Below are 23,357 nucleotides of genomic sequence, written 5' to 3'. Positions count from 1 at the left end.
ACAGAATTACTGTATTTAATATATATTAACAAATGGTATGAAACAATTGGAAATGGAAATGGAAATGGAAATGGAAAATTTTCTCTTCCTTCTTCAACACAGTTGTTAATACTTACCTTGGAAGAAAAATTGCCAGGATTCTGGATTCTGGTATGCCTAATAAATTGTATATTTAAAGTAAAAAGATACAAGCTCTGGTAGAGTGGGATGAGGCACTTCACAGCCCTGCTGGCATTGATGCATGTGGCACATATAAGGCTTGGCAGTAACTTCCCACTCACTATGGCTCCATCAAACAGAGGCCCGAAAAATGGAACCTGTTGATTCAAAACAGAAAAACAGTGAATTTTCAAAAACTAGTAAAAGTCAAACCAAAGAAATGAGAATAGCCAACTGATGTCCCCGACCTGCCATGACCATTAAGGCTCTCACCCACGGAATAGATGCTGACCTTAGTAGGGCAGAAAAAAGGATTGCTCCACAATTATCCCCTATTGTGAACTCTTTTGGCAAAACTTCCAATGACAAATCGTTATCAGGTTATTCTTTTTTTTTTCATGTTGTCATTTACAGAAATGGCATTATTCATTTTAAGTGCCTATATTGTGCACATTATGCACATTACACAGCCTTGCTTCACTCCATACCTTTGGCCTTGCATCCTTCTGAAGCCAGTTTTGGAACTGGCAACATTTCTTCATGGATCCTGATATATAATAACTCTTAACAGAGATGATGACTAACCCAGTTACCACCTACAAGGTCCTAGTTATAGTCCTCTTTCATATTGAACCTTTTTCCTCTGCTTCCAAGATACTGCATTATCCTCATTCCCTTCTACTCTTTAAACACAGGCTCCGCTTTCCTTCACTGGACCCACTTCTACCATGTGGGCAATCCATAAGGTTTTGATGCCTATCTTTTTTAGATTTCTTTCTTCCCTCTCACTTCTTTTGTCCATGAGAATTTCTTTGACTTTACTCCATTCTCTAATATGAAGACTGTCAGCTCCATGAGGTCAAGGACTGGGTCTGACTTGTAACTCTTGTATTTATTCACTCTCACACTTGCTTACTTATTTATTCAAAAATATATATGACAGGTACTGTTCTATTCACTGGGGACACAGCAATAAATAAAAAAATTCCTCATATCACTGGGCTTAGAATTTCAGAGAACAAACAGCATAAATACATAAAATATATGAAGGTGCAAGGTGAAAAATAAAGAAGGGAAGAGCAGTGGGGCTCTCTCTGAGGGGGTAAGTTCCCCAATTTTAGATCACATGGTCAGGGAAAGCTTTAAGGAGAATATGATATTTCAGTAAAGACTTGACAGAAATGAGGGAATGAACCTCAAGCCATAGAGTCATCTCATAGAAGAGCATTCCAGGTAGAGGAACAGTAAATACAATAGCCCTGTGGTGGCAGTGGAATTAGTATGTTTAAGCAACAGCATGGAAGACACAGTGACTGGAACTGAGTGAGCAAGAAAAAGAATAGAAGGAGATAAAGTTGGACAGGTAATAAGAAGGGTCTTGTAGAAAATTTTAAGGATTCTGTATTTCTGCTCTGAGAAGATAAAAGCCATCTGGGTGGTTTAGGGAAAGTGGGGGATATAATTTAACCTATATTTTAAAGGTAGTGTCTGGCTGCTATGTTGGGAAAGTTATAGAAACCAGTTGGGAAACTACTGAATTCAGGCAAGCGATGATGATGGTTTGAATCAGAATAGGTAGCAGGAGAACTGGGGAGAAGTGGCTGGTTTCTGGATAAAGTTTGAATGTTGCTGAGGAATACTAATGAAATGGGAGAGGAAAAAAAAAGAACTGAAGGATCATGCCATGGTTGTATAGCCTGGTAATTGTTAGGCTGTAGCCGCCTTTTCCTGAGGGGAGGCTCATTGGCTCAATTTTGCATAAGCTAAGTCTAAGATGCCTATTAGATATCCAGTGGTAGTGTACAAAGGTGTCAGAAGATATATCAGGCTAGAAATCAAGGTAGAGGCTAAGGGTATAGATTTATAAGAGTTATTCATTGATAGATGGTGTTTATAGCCACAAGATTGGATAACTGAATAGATAAGAAAAGAGGTTCAAGGACTATATTTTGTGGCCTTCCAATGTTTAGAAGTTGGAGATATAAGAAAGAATTTGCAACGAAGACTAAGAGGGGTGGCTGGAGATAAAGGAGTAAAACCTGCAATGAGAAGCACTATCCCTGGCATATTGCTAGAATGAAAATTAACTGTTGAATGAGTGAATTAATTAATATTTTAAATAATTTAGATAAACTAATGAATATGGGTCTTCAGCCTAGACCTTCTGACCAAAGACTATTTATCAGTAGAACACCTTTTCTGTGGCTGTTCTTGGGATATATGGTGAAATATTTGCTCATAGGGGCATAAGAAAGGTATGGTTTATATATCTCGACAAAGATGTAAAAACCTTTTACAAATGGTTAGCATTGAGTCCAGAAATATATAAAAAAGGATATTGTATCTTGACCAAATGGTATTTTCCATAAAACATCAAGGTTGATTTAACATTTATAAATCCATCAATGCAACTTACTACATTAACAGAATAAAGATAAATTATATGATCTTTTGAACTTCCAGACAAGATGAAGGTGTGGGTAGATATGTGTTGCTTCTTCACACAGCCAAAAGAAGGCCAACAACCAATTGAAAAACAAAAAACCACCAGAATTGCCAGAAAATTGAACTGTATGGAAGTCTGACAACCAAGGAGTTACAAGAGAAATATTCACCCAGACTTGTATGAAGGTTGGAGATAGGCAGCTGGGGTGGAGAGGATGTGGAACAAGGCGACACACTAGGCTGGGCAAGGGGGTGGCTGACAGATGGGGTGGTTCCATATTTGCATGTGGATAAGCTGGGAGGAACAAATGGGGAGTGAGACCCATCATGCAACCCATGGTTTCAGTGAGGGGAACTAAAGCCTCAATACCCCAGGCTGTAAAAAACTTGTGTGAGTTGTGGAGGTGAGAGAAACTCCCAGCTTCACAGGAGAGTTCGTTGGAGAAACCCATAGGGTCCCAGAATGTACACAAACCCATCCACCTGGGAATCAGCACCAGAAGGGCCAATTTGATTGTGGGTAGCGGGCAAAGTTAAATGAAAGGGGGGCGATGCCCAAGCAAGTGGCATTGTTCCCTCTCTGACCTCTCCCCCACATACAGCTCCACAACACAGTGAAGTGGGTTGTCACACCCTGGAGAATATCTACGGTTCCGCCATTACAATGTAACAGAACTGCTGAGATATAGAAAATGGCCCAAAGAAAAGAACAGAGAAAACTCCAGAAAAAGAACTAAGCAATGAGGAGATAGACAACCTATCAGATTCAGAATTCAAAACACTGGTAATCAGGATGTTCACAGAAATGACTGAGTATAGATGCAAAATAGAGGAAGAAGTAAAGGCTATGCAAAGTGAAATAAAGAAAAATATACAGGGAACAGTGAAGGGAAGGAAACTGGGACTCAAATCAACAATCTGGAACAGAAGGAAGAAATAAACAATCAAACAAAAAACTTATTTGAAAAAAAAAATGAAGGAAAACTTCCCCAATCTGGCAAAGGAAATAGACTTCCAGGAAGTCCAAGAAGCCCAGAGAGTCCCAAAGAAATTGGACTCAGAGGAGCACACCAAGGCACATCATAATTAAGTTATGCAAGGTTAAAGAGAATGAAAAAATCTTAAAAGCAGCAAGAGAAAAGGAGAGAGGTACCTACAAAGGAGTGCCCATAAGACTATCAGCTAATTTTTCAAAAGAAACCTTGCAGCCAAGGGGATAGAAAGAAGTATTTAAAGTCATGAAAGGCAAGGACCTCCACCCAAGATTACTCTATCCAGCAAAGCTGTCATTTAGAATGGCAGGGCAGGTAAAGTGCTTCCCAGATAAGGTCAAGTTAAGGAGTTCATCATCACCAAACCCTTAATATGAAATGTTAGAGGGACTTAATTAACAAAAAGAAGACCTAAACTATGAACAGTAAAATGACAATGAAGTCACAACTATCAACAGCTGAACCTAAAAAAAAAAAAAAACAACACGAAACCACAAAAGCAAACTAAGCAAATAAGTAGAACAGGAAGAGAATCACAGAAATGGAGATCACATGGAGGGTTATCAGCAGGGAGAGGAAGAGTGGAGAATAAAAGGAAAAGAAATAAGAAGCATAAATGGTAGGTACAAAATAGAGAGAGGTACTCCAGTGATTTTCAATCTTTTTCATCTCATGGCACATATAAGCCAATTACCAAAATTCTGTGGCACACTAAAAAATAAATACTTTTGCCAATTTAACCAAAAAATAAAGGGTACAATTTTGATTCATTCAAACCAGATGGCTATTGTTGTGTTGGCTATAGTTATTTTTTTTTTTAATTGGACAATCTAAGGGAACAGAGGTCAGTGCCCCTGACTAAATAGTCAGATATTAACATGTTTTAAAAATTCTTGTGGCACACTGGTTGAATATTACTGCTCTAGGCTGAAAATCCACAGATATAGCCTTCAGGGCCTAATACCAATTTGGTGCCTTTTCTTGCATAGCTTGCAAACTAAGAATGGTTTTTACTTTTTTAACTGGTTGAAGAAATATCTTGTGATGTGATAATTACATGAAATTCAAAATCAGTCCAAGAATAAAGTTTTACTGTGACCCAGCCTCATTCTTTCAGTTATATATTGCCTATTCTGGCTTTCACATAGCAATGACAGAGCTGAATAATTGTCAGACACTGTGTGGGCTGCAAAGCCTAAAATATTTACTACCTAGTCCTTTACAGAAAGTTTGCTGAGCCCTGTTCTAGGTCATAATGGAAGTCTCAAAAAATTTCAAGGAGTTGAACTCATACAATCTATACTCTGTGCCCAAAGAGTTGTTAAAAATTCACAACAAAAGAATAACTAGCATAAATCTTTGCTTAGAAATTAAGAAACATACTTCTAAATAACTAAGGGGCTAACAAAATATGGATTTGGAAATTTAAAAATAGGTAAATAAATAATTTTTATTATTTACTGAAAGCTAAATAATAATGAAAGTGGCAGATATTATGTGTTGAAGCAGTACTTATTGGGAATGTGTGGGATTGAATATATTTATCAGAATGAAATAAAGATTGCAGCTTAATGAAAGAGGCATCTATCTCAAGAAGTACTGAAAAAACAAAAGAGTAAAACTCAAAGAAAGTAGAAGCAAAGAAATAATAAAGATGAAAAGTTGTTTCTTTAAAAAAAAAAGTCTAATACAATTGACTGACGGATCTCTGATAAGATAAATCAAGAAAGAATGCACATTTACAATCACCAAGATATGGAAGCAGCCCAAGTGTCCATCAACAGATGAGTGGATAAAACAACTATGGGATATTTACACAATGGAATTTTACTTGGCTTTAAAAAAGAATTTTTTTTCTTTTACCCTTTGATAAAAGGGTAAAATTTTATTAAAATTTTACAACCTGGATGGACCTGGAGAACATTATGCTAAGTGAAATAAGCTGGTCAGAGAAAGATGCATACCATATCATTTCACTGATATGTAGAATCTAATGAACAAACTGAATTAAGAAGCAAAACAGAGACAGACTTATAGATGGAGAATGGATGACAGCTAGTGGTGGAGGAGAGGTTAGGGGATGGAGGAATTGAACAAAAAGGAAAAAGGACTCATGGATATGGACAACAGTGTGGAGACTGCTGGGGGGAGGGGAGTATATGGGGACTAAATAGTAATGGAAAATATAATGAAGATTATATATATTTTAAAAAATAATAAAAAAGCACAAATAAGTATCATTAAAAATAAGAGATACAACTGTAGATGCTTAGAACAGGTATACAGTTTTATGCCTATACATTTGAAAATTTAAATAAAATGGCCAAATTTCCAGTAAAATATGACTTAACAAATATAGACACAGATGATAAATAAAAACTAATAATTCTATAAGCTTTTCTTTGTTAATTAAATTTTAGGGAGAGGCAAAGGGAGGGAGAAAGATAGGGAGTGAAACATTGATATATGAGAGAGATGTCCATCAGTTGCCTCTTGCACATTCCCAACTGGGGACTTGGCTTTCAAACCAGGCATGTGCCCTCACCAGGAATCAAACTGGTGATCTTTTGGTTTGCAGGATGATACCCAACCCACTGAGCCACGTCAGTTAGGACTAATTCTATAAGCTTTAAAGTAATTAAATCACAGTGAAAAAACCCCTATTTTTCAATAAAAAAAAAGCCATACCAGATAGTTTTAATGGCACATTATACAAAACCTTCAGAAACAAAATTTTTCTAGAGAAACTTCCAGTGTATAGGAAAAGGGAAAACAAATCCACTCATTTTATTAATAACAAAATTAGAGGCCAACCTCACTCATGAACATGCTTATAAAAATCCCAGCAAAATATTATTAAACCTATTCAATAATGTGCAAATTAGGTATATCCTAGAAATACATGTATAGGTTTTCATTTAAAATCAATCTGTATGCTTACCACATTAGTAGAATACATGCCAAATGTCAGCTGATCACCTCAATAGATGTTTTAAAAATTTTTCATAAAATTCAAACCCATTTATGAAAAAACAATTCTTAGCATTTTTGGAATAGAAGGGGATTTCCTTAATCTGTTAAAGAATACCTACTCAACCCTATGGCAACCACTAAACTTAAGTGTAACACATTGAAAGCTTTATGTGTGAGACCATAAAGGAGATAAGAATGTCCCCTAGATCATATCTATCAACATAGGCACTGAAAATCCTTTCCAGTACAGTAATGTAAGAACCAGAAATAGAAGATTATAAATTAAAAAGGAAGAAGCAAAACTGTCATTATTTCAGGTGGCATAATTTCACAGAATCTCCAAAAGAATCTACAGAAAATGCTCAGAATAAGAGAGTTTAGCATAGTTAATAGATATAGAATAAACTATCAAAAACCCTATCGCACTTCTATCTACTAGCAACAAATGTTTAGACAATGAAATGAAAAGATATTATTTAGAATGACATAAAAATACAAAGCCCATAGGAATAGATTTAACAAGGAAACATATATAGAAAGTTTTGAAATGTTATTGAGAGACATTAAAGTAGTCTAAAAAGTAAAGAGGTTATGTTAAAGGAATGATATATCTTTTCACAGATTGGAAGACTAAACATTATTGTCATTTCCCTTCCTAGACTGATTTATGGGTTGAATGTAAGGTATCTTGAAATGATACTAAAATCCATATGGAATCAAAGCAACCAAGAAAAGCTAACCATTGTTGAGGAAGAACAGAGTAGGGACTTGGTCCTAGCTATCAAGACAATGTGACAGAGGCACACTAAACTAGTGGATCTGAATGGAGGAGCACAGGCACAACCTCATGCATGTATGACAATTACTGACAACTCAATCCAGTACTAACTGGAATATATTACCTTGTGAGGTGAGGATATTGACCTAGAAGATATGGTATACCCTTGGAACCAGAGGCCAATACATGGTGGTATTTCTTCCATAAGCAGAAAACTCAGGTCTGGGTATGGGGTTGGGGGCGGGGCAAGGGTAGTGCTTCTCACTTGATTCCTCCTGACCCACATATAATTTTTTCCTTGTGTTCCTACAATGGTGATCTGATTTTAGTTTTTAGATAAAATGATTCCTTCAATTTGAAGTGGAAACTGCCACTGGCTATCAAGGCCTTCACACAGAGCCTGACATGAAGCAGCCTCAATAGATTATGCTGCCTGAATGATGATTGAAGGACCCCAGGTCCCCAGGCTCTGACATTAACCAAATCTCTTGTCCCTCTTCACATTTCTAGAACAAGATCTGTTGTGACTGTCTGTCTTTTACTTCATGGAGATAGCTGAAAGGTCAGAGAAAAAGAGTGACAGGCATGGCCATGGGGTCCTGAGCAGGCTTCCTCTGCCATACCTCTTCTGTTAGGTGGGTTTGAGAAAAGGGCTCCACAGTTAAAACAGAGATGTAAAAACTGCTAAGATTGGGCAAAGCTGTTTTGAGATCAGCACCTACAGTACAGAGGAAGCATTTGGATCTGAGGAAACTCAAATGGAAACAAAAGGATGGGACTTAGTTGTAGTGAGGACAACTGATGAGTGTTTCCTCATGATAGTACTGGGGGAGTGGGCATCTTAATTCCAAAGGGGACAATCAAGGAACCAGTCCTCATTGTCTAAAATCACTCACTGTTGCCTAGTCCCAGTAACAATAACAAACAAATAAGAAAATAAGAAAGAGTAACCCTCTCCTTCTATCTTTAGCAATACCACACTTAAAAAAAATTGTTTAAAATGTATACCTTAAAAAAATAAGTGCACTTCCTCCTACAACTTACACTAAAAGCAGACCAGAGATGAAGCTGTGCTGGAAGTATTTATAAAGAAAACAAAACAAAAGAAAAACCAACAACAAACTGATGAATTTCAGATACAACACAGAAAATATACCTGTAAGAATAAAATCTCTAATTCTGGGGGCAAATTCTTAGATGTGATATGTACTCTATGGTTTAGGAAAGCAGACACCAAAAAGATGAAAAAAATGAGTGTGATTCTATGAATAAAGTTATTTCAGAAGAGGTGGTTTAAAAGAGCCATGAGGCTATGAAGATAGTTACATGATCACAAAAATGTGAAAGAATATGGGTGGGCATTTCATGAGAAATAATAAGATTAACATTCACTGAGAAAAATGTCACATTTCGGTCATTGAAACAGTATCTCAATCCTTAAAATAGTCCTAGAATAAGGAGGGCTTATAATCCATTTTATAGATGAAGTATAGAGATATTAAATAACTCTCCTAAGGTTAGATACCCTAATAAGGAATGAGGCCAGGATTTGAACACTAAGGGCCTTGTTTCCTTCTCACAGAGGAGTTCTGTGTGCCCCTGACACCCTGGCCTCCCTTGCTTGGCTTCAGCTCACAAGTTGTGCAAACGTGTATAGGAATGTAGGAAGGTGCTGAAAGGTCAGGAGAACATGCCCTGTCTTTTGAGCCAGAAGGCCCTTCCTGCTGAAGTAGCTCAGAGCTAGAGGATGAGAACTGTCTTGTTTTTTGACATAAAGCAGGATATACCATTTGCTACTCAGTATACATTTACACCCTAGCTCCGGCTGGCCCAAAGAGGGAGGAATAGGCAAAGGAGAATAAGATGTATATATAAAAGATCAACCACAAAAGAAGTAAATAATGTCAACTCTTGAGGAATGTCAATTGAAAAGAAATTCTCAATAGCCAGCTTGTTATGAAAGATAAGAGGTAGGAGTTAATAACAGGCTATAGATTTTTTCATCTACATTGAAACTCATCCTATAAATAAATGTTCTTTATTATTCTCTGGCAACTGCCTATGGGAGACACAGATAAGCTTTCAGAAACTGGACAAAAGCAATAATAAAAATCCCTTGTATCCAGGGAATTCCTCTAAATTAAGGGTGGTAACAAATTAAAGAAATTTGATTTTGATGTAACACCTGCAATTGACAGCTGCCTTTTCACCAAGTTCTTAATTTCATTCCTTTACGAAAAGTGATAACAATAATAAATTACCAAAACACAATAAATTAATTATAGTAAATTAAATATTTTATTATGTTTATTTATTAATAAATTACTTATACCAAATAATATAATATTCAGTATATTTAGTATTAATAAATTATGTTTTATTATTATTGCAGTAATACATTTAATTTTAGTAAATTATGGTTATCTGCAATGACCTTTTCAAAATAAATGGTTATTTACATATTTAATAGTTAACAACTCACTTTCCCTGAGAATTTCCCAGAGTATTTTTAAAGTGAATGACTTAATCTCAAAAAGATTATTTGGTTGGGGATGAGAAAAATATTTAAGAAAACTGCACATCTGAAATAAAAAGAAATTTACATAACCATGTTATAGTCAAACATACTCCTTATATAGTGAAGCCACAGTAGTAAAAGATTTTCTTTCAAATACAGGTACCAATTCTGGCTACTCTTGGCCTCACATGTACAAATGGTATTGTGACTTCTGGTGCATTAATTAGCCTTAAAGAGCATTTCTGGGCACTTGCTCCAGGTGATGACCCTGGGCTAGCTGTCATCCTGAAGAAGTACAAATATACACATTGACTCACAATAGTTGCTGAGTCTGCAAGGGAACCAGATGCTAACTCAAAAGCAGCCTGGCAAGTTGGAACAACTTAGGAAAAGATGGGCATCTATCTAGGAACAAGAAGATCCAGCAATGGTCCTTTTGTCTTGAAGGAAGAAACCCTGAAAGGACTGTCAAGAGAATTTGGTTCCCAAGGAGAATGTGACAGAAAGCTAAGGTCTAAAGAAATGGAAAAGATCTACCCAAGATACTTTGCAGTCTCATTTCCTACTCTATACTTTTTCCTACCTATACTTCTCAGGAATGATTAAATCCTCTCCCCTTCTCCCCATATCTATATCTACCAGGTCTGAGTAAGTAGCATTTGGAGGACATTAACATGTTTTTCAATGATAAAAATGATACTCTGGTTGAGGTGATAAGGAGACTCCTTCACCAAAACTTTTCCTTTGTTTCAACTGTTGCTGGTCAAGGTCGCTTCAGCATTTCTACCCTTCCATTAGATAGTCACCAGCCAGTCACTACTATGCCTAGAGAAAAACATGTGAAAAGTGCTAAAACTTACTTTCACAAAATCATAAAAGCAAATGTTTTGAACACCAATATTACTTTCACTTACTGAAAGAAGGCAGCAATACGGGCACTGACTACAATATGGAGGCTTTATGATTCAGCTTTCTGCAGAACAAATTGGGTATTTTAACAAGCCTTTTAAATCACTTACGTTCTGCTCTATATGCAAGTCTTCCCTGAGTGTTGACTTAGTAATAAAAGTAGAAAAAACGGAAGTCTAACAATAGTACATTTCTTTTCTGTAACCAAAAACTATTGTGTCAATATTTATGAAGATGGACTTACTTTGAAAGTAATTTCACAGTGAAATGATATTGCTAAGCACATTGATATGTATGTATGCATTTATTTATTTATAAAAGAAAGTTCAGTAAAAAGCTCAAGAAGTGAACAGGCCCTTTTGGATGTGAGGGTTTTATATGCTCATTATAAGCACACCCACATTTCTTCAACACAACATTTCCCAATGTTGTGTATTAATAAGAGGTTGCAGATTCTGCCAGACACATGATTTGTATATTTAAGGGAAGTGTATGGAATGAAAGTGAAATATGTTAAATTGCAAAGGACTTAGAAGTAATGCTGCCTATGATCTTGTATCACAAACAGCCTTACATTATTACATACACTATTAATGAGGCTGAATGAATAATAGTACAATTTGAATATGCATGACTCTATCCAATGAGCAGGACTTTTGTGTACTGTTGAGGTTTTCTCTTTCTTCCTAAAAAAGGATTAAAATTATTCTTAGAGAAGTATGGCTTCCCAGACACCAGTAAGTGCGCTTAGACCACTGAGCCACACTGTATTCAAATGAAATATATAGATGCTGAGAGAATGGTTTTGACTCAGAATTTTTGACACTTGTACATATCCCATCCTCCCAAAAGAATATTACTCAAATTCAAGCAGCTGTGTCATTATAATTTCTAAGCAAATATAATGATTTTTGGTGGCAATCTCTAAAAGTAGGCAAGGTTAAATAAACCTTCAGAGCACAAAGCCTTCACTTTCATAGTAAGGAGCACTAGTTAAAAGACTAGGGAATGGGTAAATTATTGCACCAAATGGCTGAGAATTAATCTCTGCTGACTAGCTGTAATCTAACGAGGCGTCTGTGTCCCAGGAGCCTGCAGCATGTCCCTGGCGGTATGCGCAGTGTGTTGAGTCTGCGTGGCACCCTTTGTCCTCACTCACAGGCGGCCTTTCCCCTCATTGTCCATAATATCCTCATGCATCTGGGACGCGTGGAATGCATTCATACTAACAGACTGACCATTGTTTTCTCCCAGAAGCTTTGTTTAGCAAAGACTGCATCAGGGTTACTGATAATTATATTGCTTAATTAATCAAGACAAAAAAAAATTTGCAAATCACTGCCTGGTTGCCAAGCAGGGAGATAAAAAATGACAACAATACAAGCTGAAGCAATATAACAAAAGTAACAGCTATCTGATCAGAAATTCTTATATAATGAAGCTATTAATGCTAAATCGGTTAATGTTAACATTGCTCCAGGTGTCTCTACTTAGATGCAAACAAAAAGGCTAACATTATGGATATAAAAGGCCAAATGTTGCCATGGATTCTGTAACCTGATAGAGAGGACAGCCTTTTCATTTGATTAGGGAATGCAATTTAAATACCAGGGACTGAAGCCAAACAAACAGACTTTCCCTCCACAAGCCTCCTGCATTCACCCTGGGGTCAGTGGTTGGTGAACAAAAGGTCAGCCACACTTGCCCTGCAAATGTCTGGATTAATTTTATTACATTGTAATGATTTGTATTTTAAATATAGGATAACACTAAATTTTTGTTCACCATTATTCTCTTCTTCCTTTTAGGCTTTTAAAATTAAAATATTAAGAATGTGATTTGCTCAATTCATCTTGTCAGAATTTATGACCAAATTTATAAAACTTACGTATATTTTTAAAAGAAATTTTAAAAGTTATGTTAATATTTGTTTTCATGCATTATAAATATACTATCTTTTATGTTCTTTATATATCATAGAAATAAAGTCAACATTTTTAAAAATATTAAGTGACATTTTAGAGAAGCAGGTTGAGAATGAACTAATAAAGCCAAATTAATCCATACTAAATATTAAAGAAACACATTTTCCAGTTATAAAAGCTATCAGGCACTAAATTTATTGATTGGCTAATACTAAACTTTTCAGTTTAATTTTTAAAATTGAAGTAGTGGTCTTTGTACATAAATAAAACTGTTATTAGCACTAAGAGCATTTTCTTATAAAAAAGCAAAAACTTCATATACACAGAAACCTGAATCAAAGATAATACATATACTTAACATAAAAAAACTATGGGCATCTTTGCTCCCTAAAAAGAAAAGAGGGTTCCCTTTGTGTCAGGTTTCTCATCAGACAGAATGTGACCATTCTGAATTCAGGAGTGGCTGAATAATATATCTATGTAGTCTGAGAAATAATCACGTTAAACTTAAGATTCATTATTTATTCTATTTTCATGGTGGTAACTATAACAAAAAATAATGACAATAATAATAATAACTAACATTTAAATAGCTTTACTCTGTGCCAGGGACTGTTTGAAGCACCTTTCATTTCTTAGTTCATTTAATCCTCCTGACTTTAACACTTCAGGTTATATATCCCAGAAAATTTCAGATACCTATTATTTAAAAGCTCAAAAGTAGAGAGTATTTAGAATGGTAACTTTTAATTACTTTAGGAGAATAATTTGGAATATAAATGATTATTTTTAATATCAAGCTTAAAAAGCACAAGTCATTTTCTTAAGGAGTGACTTAATACATCAAATGTTTAATTAAAACACTTATAAAACCCCTTCTATTAATAATTCCAAAACAAAAACAAGTCATTATGTAAAGCACAGTTAAATACCACTAAAGACATGGTAAGGACCAAAACTGCAGTGAATTTAGCACATGGCACATAACTACTGATTGTTCCAGCTATTCCCAAGATCAATACCAATTGACATGGCTGAATTGACATGGCTGATTCTGTGGCAAGGTGCTTCAACTGTTAAAGGTCATCACATGGGCTGTGCTACAGAAGCCCAGCTTCTTCAGGGACATGCCCATAATCCTTAAGAACTGAGCCCTGCTAGCAGCAGTCCGAGTCTCGAGAAGCAGTGTCTGTTCACTGTGCAAGGTTGAATTCTATAACCGCAGCCATCCACAAAACACTAGATGTGATATGGCATCCATTTAATTCTTATTAATCAAAATGCCCCAAATTTAAAATTATAGTTTTTTAAATTACAAAATTTAAAAAATTGAGACATTTAAAAAATATTTTCAAAAAGGCTAAGTAATAAAATATGGAATTCTGTGCTCATGATGGATTCTTTGAAAATCCCAATTCATATTTAATTCCTATAACATTTGTAATTCAGATATATGTAAGACATTTATGACTTGGGAAAAAAATCCCCTTTTACATATTTATATCATTGTTTTTAATAACAGTAATCACATGGCATATGCTATATGAGTCAGTCAATAACATGAAAATGTACCTCTGGTTTCTTCCTTATCGTGATAAAGAACATGTGATTCTTTATTGGGTAAATAATGATTGAAACGTCTCCAAATGCAGTTGGGATAATACCCCTGCGATAGTCCCTGGAGTGTTCAGACCAGACAATGTGGACCTCGTCATTCCCCAAGTGGCGGAGCTGCAATGGCAAATTGGCTCTTTATTAATCAGAGTAATAACAAGCAGTTTATTAGGGGTCATGGCTTACAAATTGAATTATAATACTCAGAGACAAAAATTATTTTACTACCACAAAAGGCTACAATACCAATGTCCTCTATGAGGATTTGAAAGAACATCAAGGCATGAACACACAGCTCACCTGCCATAAAACACATTTGGTATTAAGATGATGCACATAAGCATCACATTGTGGCTGGATGTGGACAAGACCTTTTCAAAGAATTTTTTAAAATTAAATTTTACTCCTGCATCAAAGCCTTATACTTTTATTGCTGAACATGTTTGTAAATAATTAATGACATGAGTATTTTATTCTATATTATTTACAGAGCTTCATAAGACTTAGTTGAATGGTTATTAAGAAAAAAAGAATATAAGAGAATGTAGCCATCATAGCACAATTGCTACCAAATGCATAAAGCTAGACTTGTGATAAACCTTCAGGAAATATGTTTAAAATTAGTTTTGTTTAAGAAACTAATAAATATTACTTAAATGTAATAAGGACACTAGTACTTATTATTTAAAGAGTGCCTTATTGTATAGAAAGTATGTTCATACATAATTTTTTAATCTTTACATTATCTAACAAGGAGGCAATGGGGCTCAGGAAGGCGAAGGCATCACCTACCCAAGGTGCATGAACAGTGGGTGGCAGAGCAGGCCTGGAAACCTTGGCTGGGCTCTTAATTCAGTGCCATTTCTACTTTTCACACCTGTCTAAGCCTACACCAAAAGTTATTTGTGTTGTCATAGCTCAAATAGTTTAGCTCACTTGTTTACCATTTTATACATAGAAAGGCCATAAAATTTAAAAACAAGTCAGAGCCTCTGGCCTTTCTGAGGAGACCTTTCTAAGTTCTAGGACTTAGCTCTGTCAGATGCAAGGACACCTGTGATAAAACTCTTGACACAATGCTTACATGTCCTGGGCTGAAGAAAACAGCCTATGAAATCATCTGAGAAAGCCTGAAAGTGTATTTAAAATAAACCAGGTCATAAAGATTAAAATGTTGGCCAAAACTGAAGTCCTAAAATTGTGAAGGCCCTTTGACACCTACTGAAAATTTGAGATTTCAGCCCTCTCACACACTTGCCAAATACCACTTTCTACCACCATGAAAACCCATTTTTTAAAAATGTATAGCCTTTTCTTTTCTTTTTTTTTAAGATTTTATTTTTATTTATTTCTTAGAGAGGGAAGGGAGGGAGAAGGAGAGAGAGAGAGAAACATCAGTGTGCAGTTGCTGGGGGGCATGGCCTGCAACCCAGGCATGTGCCCTGACTGGGAATCGAACCTGCAAAACTTTGGTTAGCAGCCCAAGCTCAATCCACTGAGCTATGCCAGCCAGGGCTGAAAACGCATTTCTTGCTTCCTACATTAATTATTTGATAGATGAACCCTAAAAGTGACTAAGTTGAGAGGCATTCAAATGTTATATCAAAGCTAATGTATTAATCTTAAAATATTAAAAAAGGATGATTTGGAATACTCTTTTTTAAAACATAATAGTGTAAATATCACTCTCTTTATAGACTATTTGACCACAAAGGAAAAACTGGAAACGATGCTAACATGGCCTCCTTTCCCTTTATAAAATTACAAAGGAAGTTGGTCTGTTACAATGCCTTCTTATTCTTCACTCTCATACTTCTGGGAACAAGTTTACAAGTTAAATTTTGAAAAACAGATTTGTATTTGTACCTTTGCACCTATAGTGAGAGGCACACAAATTCATTGTGTCTGAATATGGGCTCTGTGGGACAACTGCAAATGTAGGTGCTGAGCACAAATCACAATATCCAGGATAATGTAATGATATCTACAAATTTCTAAATGCAAAACTATTCACTATATTTTTATTTTCTCTTCTGTGCCCTGCCACCACATATGAAGGATAAAAGAGTAGCAGGCAATCCGTTACGTAAATAGGAAAGAAACGGTGGGTTCTCACAGTAACTGAATATTTCTCTCTTTCCATCTTAGAGGTTAAAATTTTCTTTTCTTTTTCCTTTTTCATAAAACATTCAAGGACCTTACAACACACACCTGACATGCAATCCTTCTGGAGGGAAAACATGGTAGCCAGCATTGCCCCGCAGCACAATAAAGGCATTTTCAAGGGAAATATGAATAGTATCAAGTTGAAACTTAAGAAAGAATTTAGACCAGCAGAAGGTAATTGTGACAACTGGGGCTCCCCAGAACTCACACCTATACTTCTCATTCTGCAATGAGAGCCAAGCTTCCAGGTGGTTTTGTGCCCCTTGATATAATGCTGGCACAAACATCTTAACAGAATCAACCCACCTACTGAATGTCTTTCAAATGTGGGGCTGCCACCTATTGCCAACACCCTCTGTGTGACCTCTCCTGTCAATCCAGAAATATGTGTTGCAAGGCATTAGCTCAGAAGTAACATAGTGATTATTGAAATTCTGTAGTTATTCTCCTTTTTCTAAATTATGTTGCTCAATTGTATAACCCAAGTAAGTCTTTCCTAATTTTATTTGCAATTGTATTTTTAGAACTAAAGTAAGAGAGAAAAGTGCCATACCAATAGACCCATCCTCCCAATGTGGCAATTTTGTTATTAAGGAAGAGCTACTTTTGTGTGATAATAACACAATATTCATCATCTCAAAGCTGCTTTCAATGTCATGTGTCTCAGACCTCTGCACACATCACAGTTTAACTAGTTAACTCACAAAACTAAGAGCTAAGACCACAGGACCAATTGGCTGATAAATCTGGAGCAAAGAGCAGAAACACACCCACTTCTGTCAATGACAATACAAGTAGGTAAAATGAATAAATTAACCTGGAAACTTCAGTGTTGCTTAATTTAAAAGGACTTCAGTATCAAGATGTCATTTTATGAGTTTTGAAAATTTTGGATTAGAGGCCCTAAATCAGAGATTCATCAATGAATTCTGCGCACACAACCTAAGGTGATGTGACCTGTGTATAATCTGGGAGGAGAATGAGGATTCTTGTCCTAGAATGGAGCTGTCATTCATACCAGCTACTTCTTCAACTGTACAACAGGCTCAGAACAAATGTTTGGCTCTTAAGTCTTAAGAAATCAAGCACATGTCCTGCCACTTCACATTCTGACAGAGTTTTAAAGTCCCTCTGCCTGGGCCATTCTGCCTGCTACTGCAGGCAGAATGCACTGCATACACTGGTGACACTGGTCATGGTGCACACCTAAAAGGCTGACCTCCTTTCTCGACTAATTGCATTACATTGCCAGCTGGCTCTAGAAGGAGTCGTCTGTTTGATTGAAGAATTCCTGCTCCTCAGTGGGCCTGACTGCTACTTTTACTAAGTAACAGTCAGGCCTGACATCCCCATTGTTCAGTTGACAGTGTGCCCATCCTAAAATCTAAGTTTTATTTGTAAATTAACCAAGAAACTTCCTGCCAGAACAGTGCTGCCTGGAGACTGATAATGTGGGCCTTTCATCCCTTTTCACTTTTACTGTATCACTGCCAATTTGTTTTTTTTTATGTGGCTGGCCAGCCTGAGGCTATAAAAGCCTTGTAAGACATAAGTGCAATTATATTCCTGGAGTCAAATGAATTGGACAAATCCAATAGCACAGCTCTGTCTCCACTCTGCAAACCCCTACAGCAGTTAGATTAGCTGTGAAAAATCTAATCTAGCTAGAGCTAACAAATTTCTGTAGTGAAGGATCAAGAGTTCAGTATGGGGTTGCAACCAAATTGCAGAACTGAAAAACTGCCTCCATGACAGGGGTATAAGAGAGCATGAAACACTTTAGAATTTTGCAGCTCATTTTTAAGCTGTTAGAAACAATTTAGTTAGAATAAAACAAGGAACTGTGGGCTGCTATTACTGTGACTGATTTTTAGTCTAGCTGTGAGACATCCTAATAAAGAGAGTTTGTCACTAATGATGCTAAATCTTGGAGCTGCAAAAGGCATCAGCTGAATTTTGATTATTACAGTAGGGAATCTTTCAGGCAGGCCAAGCCTTGGAACATTATTTATCACATGACATTTTATCAAGAAAACACTAAATCTTTTCTCAAAAAAAATCCTCCTTTACTTAGGAAGTAATTTTTAAAAATAATTTATATATAAATCTATCTTTTAATGAAATAGTTTTCAGTCATAAAATTACAAACTATGGTGATACATTTGCAGAGTAGCAGCAATTATATGATACTGTAAATAAAATGAATGTGTAAGCCCTGCCTGAGATCTTGGTAATCTGAAATAGATTCTCTGAGGGTAGGGTCCCCTTTACTAAAAACACCACAACCAGGGCAGCCATCAAAACCTAAGACGTGGAGGCAGCTCCTTCACATCTGTGGGAGCCAGCTGATGGCCAATGAGAGGCAATGATAGCATGTGGGCCAAGAAGTGAAAGCCAATCATGCTTTGTACATACCAGACAATTTGTCACTGTGAGAGTTGCCTGTGATTGGCCATGAACTAAGTTTGGAGGTCTCATTAGCAGATTCATTGCCAGACACCACGAATGTGGTCCACAGATCTGAGCTATTGTAGTGAAAAAGCAAAACTGAAGAGGAAAGAAATAAAGCAGATATAGTAAGGCCCATCAGCTAATATCAATCATCTGCCTAATGGGGCAGGGGAATAAAAGACTTGATTAGACCAATGGGTGTACAATGACGAGAGCTGATGTTTAGAAATCTTACCAGGCATTGTGCCAAGCAATTTTGCAGGCATTATACATTTACTTCACAACAACCCTGTGACATAGGTTGTTTTTAATCTCATTTAACAGATGGGCAAACTGAGGCACAGGCTGGTAAAGTAACTGGATAAACACTTGAGCCCAGATCTATCTGTCTCCAGGCTATGGCTATCAGAACCGCTCCAGACTCCCCATCCCCGGGGGCCAGCATCTGTACTCCAACCCACCCAGGCACTGTCCTTGCATCCATGTAGGAACACAGTGGGTGTGAGGTAGGAATCGCAGGTTCTGCCACTCACTAGCAGGCTAGTCAAAGTTCTTCTCATCTGGAAACTCACAAGAGTGGGTCAGATTTTTAGGCTTCCTCTCAAATTAAAATTCTTCTTCTATTTAGGTGTTCCTTACTTCTAACAGAATGTCACCTGAGGTGAGCATCCAGCAGATTGGAAAGTACAGGGCATGTTACCCTGAGGAAGGGGGGGCGGGGAGTTTCCTCAGGGGTGAAGAAGATTTCCTTTGAATTCTAGAGAAAACTGCCCACAGGGCCAACTTGAAGGAGAACACAAGGACAGTGCCAAAGGTGTAACAACTGGACAACAGCACACCTGCATTATCCTTTTGACAGATATTGCCAAATTATCCCACAGCAAGCCTAAGAGGTACCTGCTTTCTTGGAGCTACACCAGTACAGTGTCATTATATCTTATGACCTTTGCCAGCCTGAGAGGTCAACACCATTACTTACTATCAGTTAACAGTCACGTGACAGAAAATCTAAAAGTATCAACATTTAAGATCCTTCTTTTTCCTAACTCTTAATCTCAGGATTTAAGACTCAAATGGCTCATTGTTTTTCACATATTTCTTTATCTGGTTTGTGATACGCTGGATATTTCAGATTAACTACAACTGTAGTTTGGGATGAGTGACACTGAGGTTGAATCCAGAATTAACTTGGTTCAATGCATGCTATGCCATGGCCTTTGTTCAGTTCTAGGAGAGCCTCACCTATAAACCAGGGCCCCTTACCTTTTTGGTGAGTGAATCATCTGAATCTGATGGCATCCGAGTGGAAACGTGGAAAATCACTTCCACAGTCGACGTAGCATAGTAAGGAGCAGTCTGACCTGTGCTGCCATTGCGCTGAAGTCCACCCATGAATCCGCAGTGGGTTGAGAGATCCACCTGATACAGGTCACAATGGGAAAAATGAATCAGGGTTAAACAGCTGTTCTTATTCACTAAGTAGGAACATGGATTTTCAAAATATCCAACTATGTTCATTTCTATAGCTTTCTGATAAAAAGTTAGACAAAATTAAAATATTAAAGAAACATTAACAATGAAAGTATTCTATAATCCTACCAATTATTAAAAATTACCTGTATATTTCTCTAACTTTTCTCATTCTGGATGTGTGTATGTGTATATATGTAAGTGTATATTTATGTATCTAGGTGTACACACACACACACACACACTTTCCCTATTGATGGTTTTACTGACTTTTCTGCTGGTTAAACCTGAGGATGATTAAAAGCAGTATTTCTACAGGATGGTGGGTCAAAGGGTACAGGTGTTTCAAAATTTAACAGTAATTGCTAAACTGCCTTTTAAAGGGGTTGTTCTAGTTTACACCACTGCCAAAAGACTGAGTCATATTCTTTTTTTAATATATTTTATTGATGATGCTATTACAGTTGTCCCATTTCCCCCCCTTCACTCCCCTCTACTCTACAACCCTTCCCACCCACATTCCCCCCCTTTAGATCATGTCCATATGTCATAAGTTCTCTGGCTTCTACATTCCCATACAATTCTTGCCCTCCCCCTGTCTATTTTCTACCTACCATCTATGCTACTTATTCTCTGTACCTTTTCCCCTCTCCCCTCCTCCTACTCCCCTGTTGCTATCCCTCCATGTGATCTCCATTTCTGGGGTTCTGTTCCTGTTCTAGTTGTTTGCTTAGTTTGCTTTTGTTTTAGATGTGGTTGTTAATAACTGTGAGTTTGTTGTCACTTTACTGTACCTGTTTGCTATCTTCTTTTTGGTAGGTAAGTCCCTTTAACATTTCATATAAGGCCTTGCTGATGATGAACTACTTTAACTTGACGTTATCTGAGAAGCACTTTATCTGCCCTTCCATTCTAAATGAAAGCTTTGCCGGATAGAGCAATCTGGGATGTAGATCCTTACCTTTCATGACTTGGAATACTTCTTTCCAGCCCCTTCTTGCCTGTAAGATAACTTTTGAGAAATCAGCTGACAGTCTGATGGGAACTCCCTTGTAGGTGACTGTTCTCTTATCTCTTCCTGCTTCTAGAATTCTCCTTCATTTTAATTTTGGGTAATGTAATTATGATGTGCCTTGGTGTGTTCCTCCTTGGGTCCAACTTCTTTGGGACTCTCTGAGCTTCCTGGACTTCCTGGAAGTCTATTTCCTTTGCCAGATTGGGGAAGTTCTCCTTTATTATTTGTTCAAATAATTTTTCCACTTGTTGCTGTTCCTCTTCTTCTGGTATCCCTATAATTTGGATGTTGGAACATTTAAAGATGTCCTGGAGGTTCGTAAGCCTCTCCTCACTTTTTTGAATTCTTATTTCTTCATTCTTTTCTGATTGGATGTTTCTTTCTTCCTTCTGGTCCACTCCATTGATTTGAAAACCAATTTTCTTTCCATCACTACTGGTTCCCTGTGTATTTTTCTTCATTTCACTTAGTGTAGCCTTCATTTTTTCATCTAATTTGCGACTAAAATCAACCAATTCTGTGAGCATCCTGATCACCAGTGTTTTGAACAGTGAATCTGATAGGTTGGAGATCTCTTGGTCCCTTGAAAGTATTGGCTTTGGAGCTTTGATTTGTTCTTCCCTTTGAGCCTTTATTTTTTTTGGTCTGGTTGCACCTGCTATTGTAATGAGGGGCAGAGCCTTAGGTGTTCCCTTGGGCATGGCAACCCAGTTGCTGGGTTGTGATGCTGTATGTGGGGGTGGCCTCAGAGAGGGAACAATGGCACTTGCTCTGCTCTCTGTCGGATTTCAGTCCCTTCTGCCGCTTCCCACAAACAAATTGGACCTTCTGGTGCTGGTTCCTGGGTGGGTGGGCTTGTGTATGTTCTTGGACCCTGTTCGTCTCTCCATTGAACTCTCCTGTGAGGCTGGGAGTCTCTCCCTGCACCTCAACCTCCACAAGGTTTTCAGTCAGTACTTTTAGGTTTTATTTCCTGGTGCTGGCACCCTGGTTGCACGATCTGTCTCACTGCCCGTTTTCACCTGGTTTATCTGCGAGCAAATGTGTGACTGAGGACAGCCAGCTGCCTTGTGTGCCTCACTGGGTCTGCTTGTTGCCGCCCCACGCCTGTGACTGGGGTCTGCCAGCCACCACTTTTTTCTGCCATGACCCCTCTCCATTGGCCACCGACTCCACCCCTCTTACCAGTCTGGATGAATGGTTGTTGGGACTTCCGTACAGTTCAGTTTTCTGTCTGTTCTGGTTTTTTTTTTTTTTTTTTTTGTTTCTAAATTTTTTTTGTCCTTAATTTTGGTTGTGCGAGGAGGCACAGTGTGTCCACCTATGCCTCCATCTTGGCTGGGAGTCATATTTTTTTTTTTAAGCTATGGTATGAATGTTTACTTCTCAGTGCCTAGATTTGTTTTTTAAATTTTCATAAACTAGTATTCTTCTAAGTAAAGCAACTATTCAAAGATAATAAGGAAAAACCAGAAGAATCTCTTCTGTGCCAAATACAACCAATAAATACACTGAATTAACTAATTTTCTGATCTTTTGTTAAAACTCTAGTTAAGAATTAATCTAATTACTTTTAATCTAATTACTTTTTCAAAAACCTATTAGTTAAGTATTTTGCATAACAACAATGTAACCTTATTAGTAAAAAGAATAATTATTTGTTCAAAGTATAACAACTCTCTTAGACCAAGACCTACTTGACCTTTCAGAAAGTACATTGTCTTGAAGTACTAATACCCTGTCCCCACCTCCATATCAGTTCCTTGTTAACTTCATCTCTCAGAAACAAGTCTTTCTTATACACCCAGAGAGTTTCTCACAGCACAAATAACCAAGAAACCAAAACAAAAGTAGTAAGAAGAAAAATTATTTCAGATATGCTGATTTTCATTTTAATTACTCTGAATTCTTTTAGATTATGGGAATATATTTTTCTTTAGAT

The 23,357-nt window shown here is 37.0% G+C and overlaps 1 protein-coding gene across 3 annotated transcripts in view; it reads right to left on the bottom strand.

Moving 5' to 3' along the window:
- The window catches only part of RALGAPA2 (Ral GTPase activating protein catalytic subunit alpha 2), a 369,400-nt gene that overhangs the window by 86,718 nt on the left and 259,325 nt on the right, over positions 1–23,357 (bottom strand). For all 3 annotated transcript variants that reach the window (XM_036009474.1, XM_036009475.1, XM_028523690.2), the window contains 3 exons: positions 20,194–20,349; positions 14,272–14,430; positions 190–317 (listed from right to left, as the gene is read on the bottom strand). In XM_036009474.1, coding sequence (XP_035865367.1) covers positions 190–317; positions 14,272–14,430; positions 20,194–20,349 — 443 coding nt within the window. The remainder of the gene's footprint in view (positions 1–189; positions 318–14,271; positions 14,431–20,193; positions 20,350–23,357) is intronic.

The sequence above is a fragment of the Phyllostomus discolor genome, chromosome 9 (genome assembly GCF_004126475.2).
Source record: "Phyllostomus discolor isolate MPI-MPIP mPhyDis1 chromosome 9, mPhyDis1.pri.v3, whole genome shotgun sequence".
NCBI classification, from domain to species: domain Eukaryota; kingdom Metazoa; phylum Chordata; class Mammalia; order Chiroptera; family Phyllostomidae; genus Phyllostomus; species Phyllostomus discolor.
The sequence above is the reverse complement of the archived record's forward strand: the minus strand, read 5'-3'. Positions and strand labels throughout refer to the sequence as shown.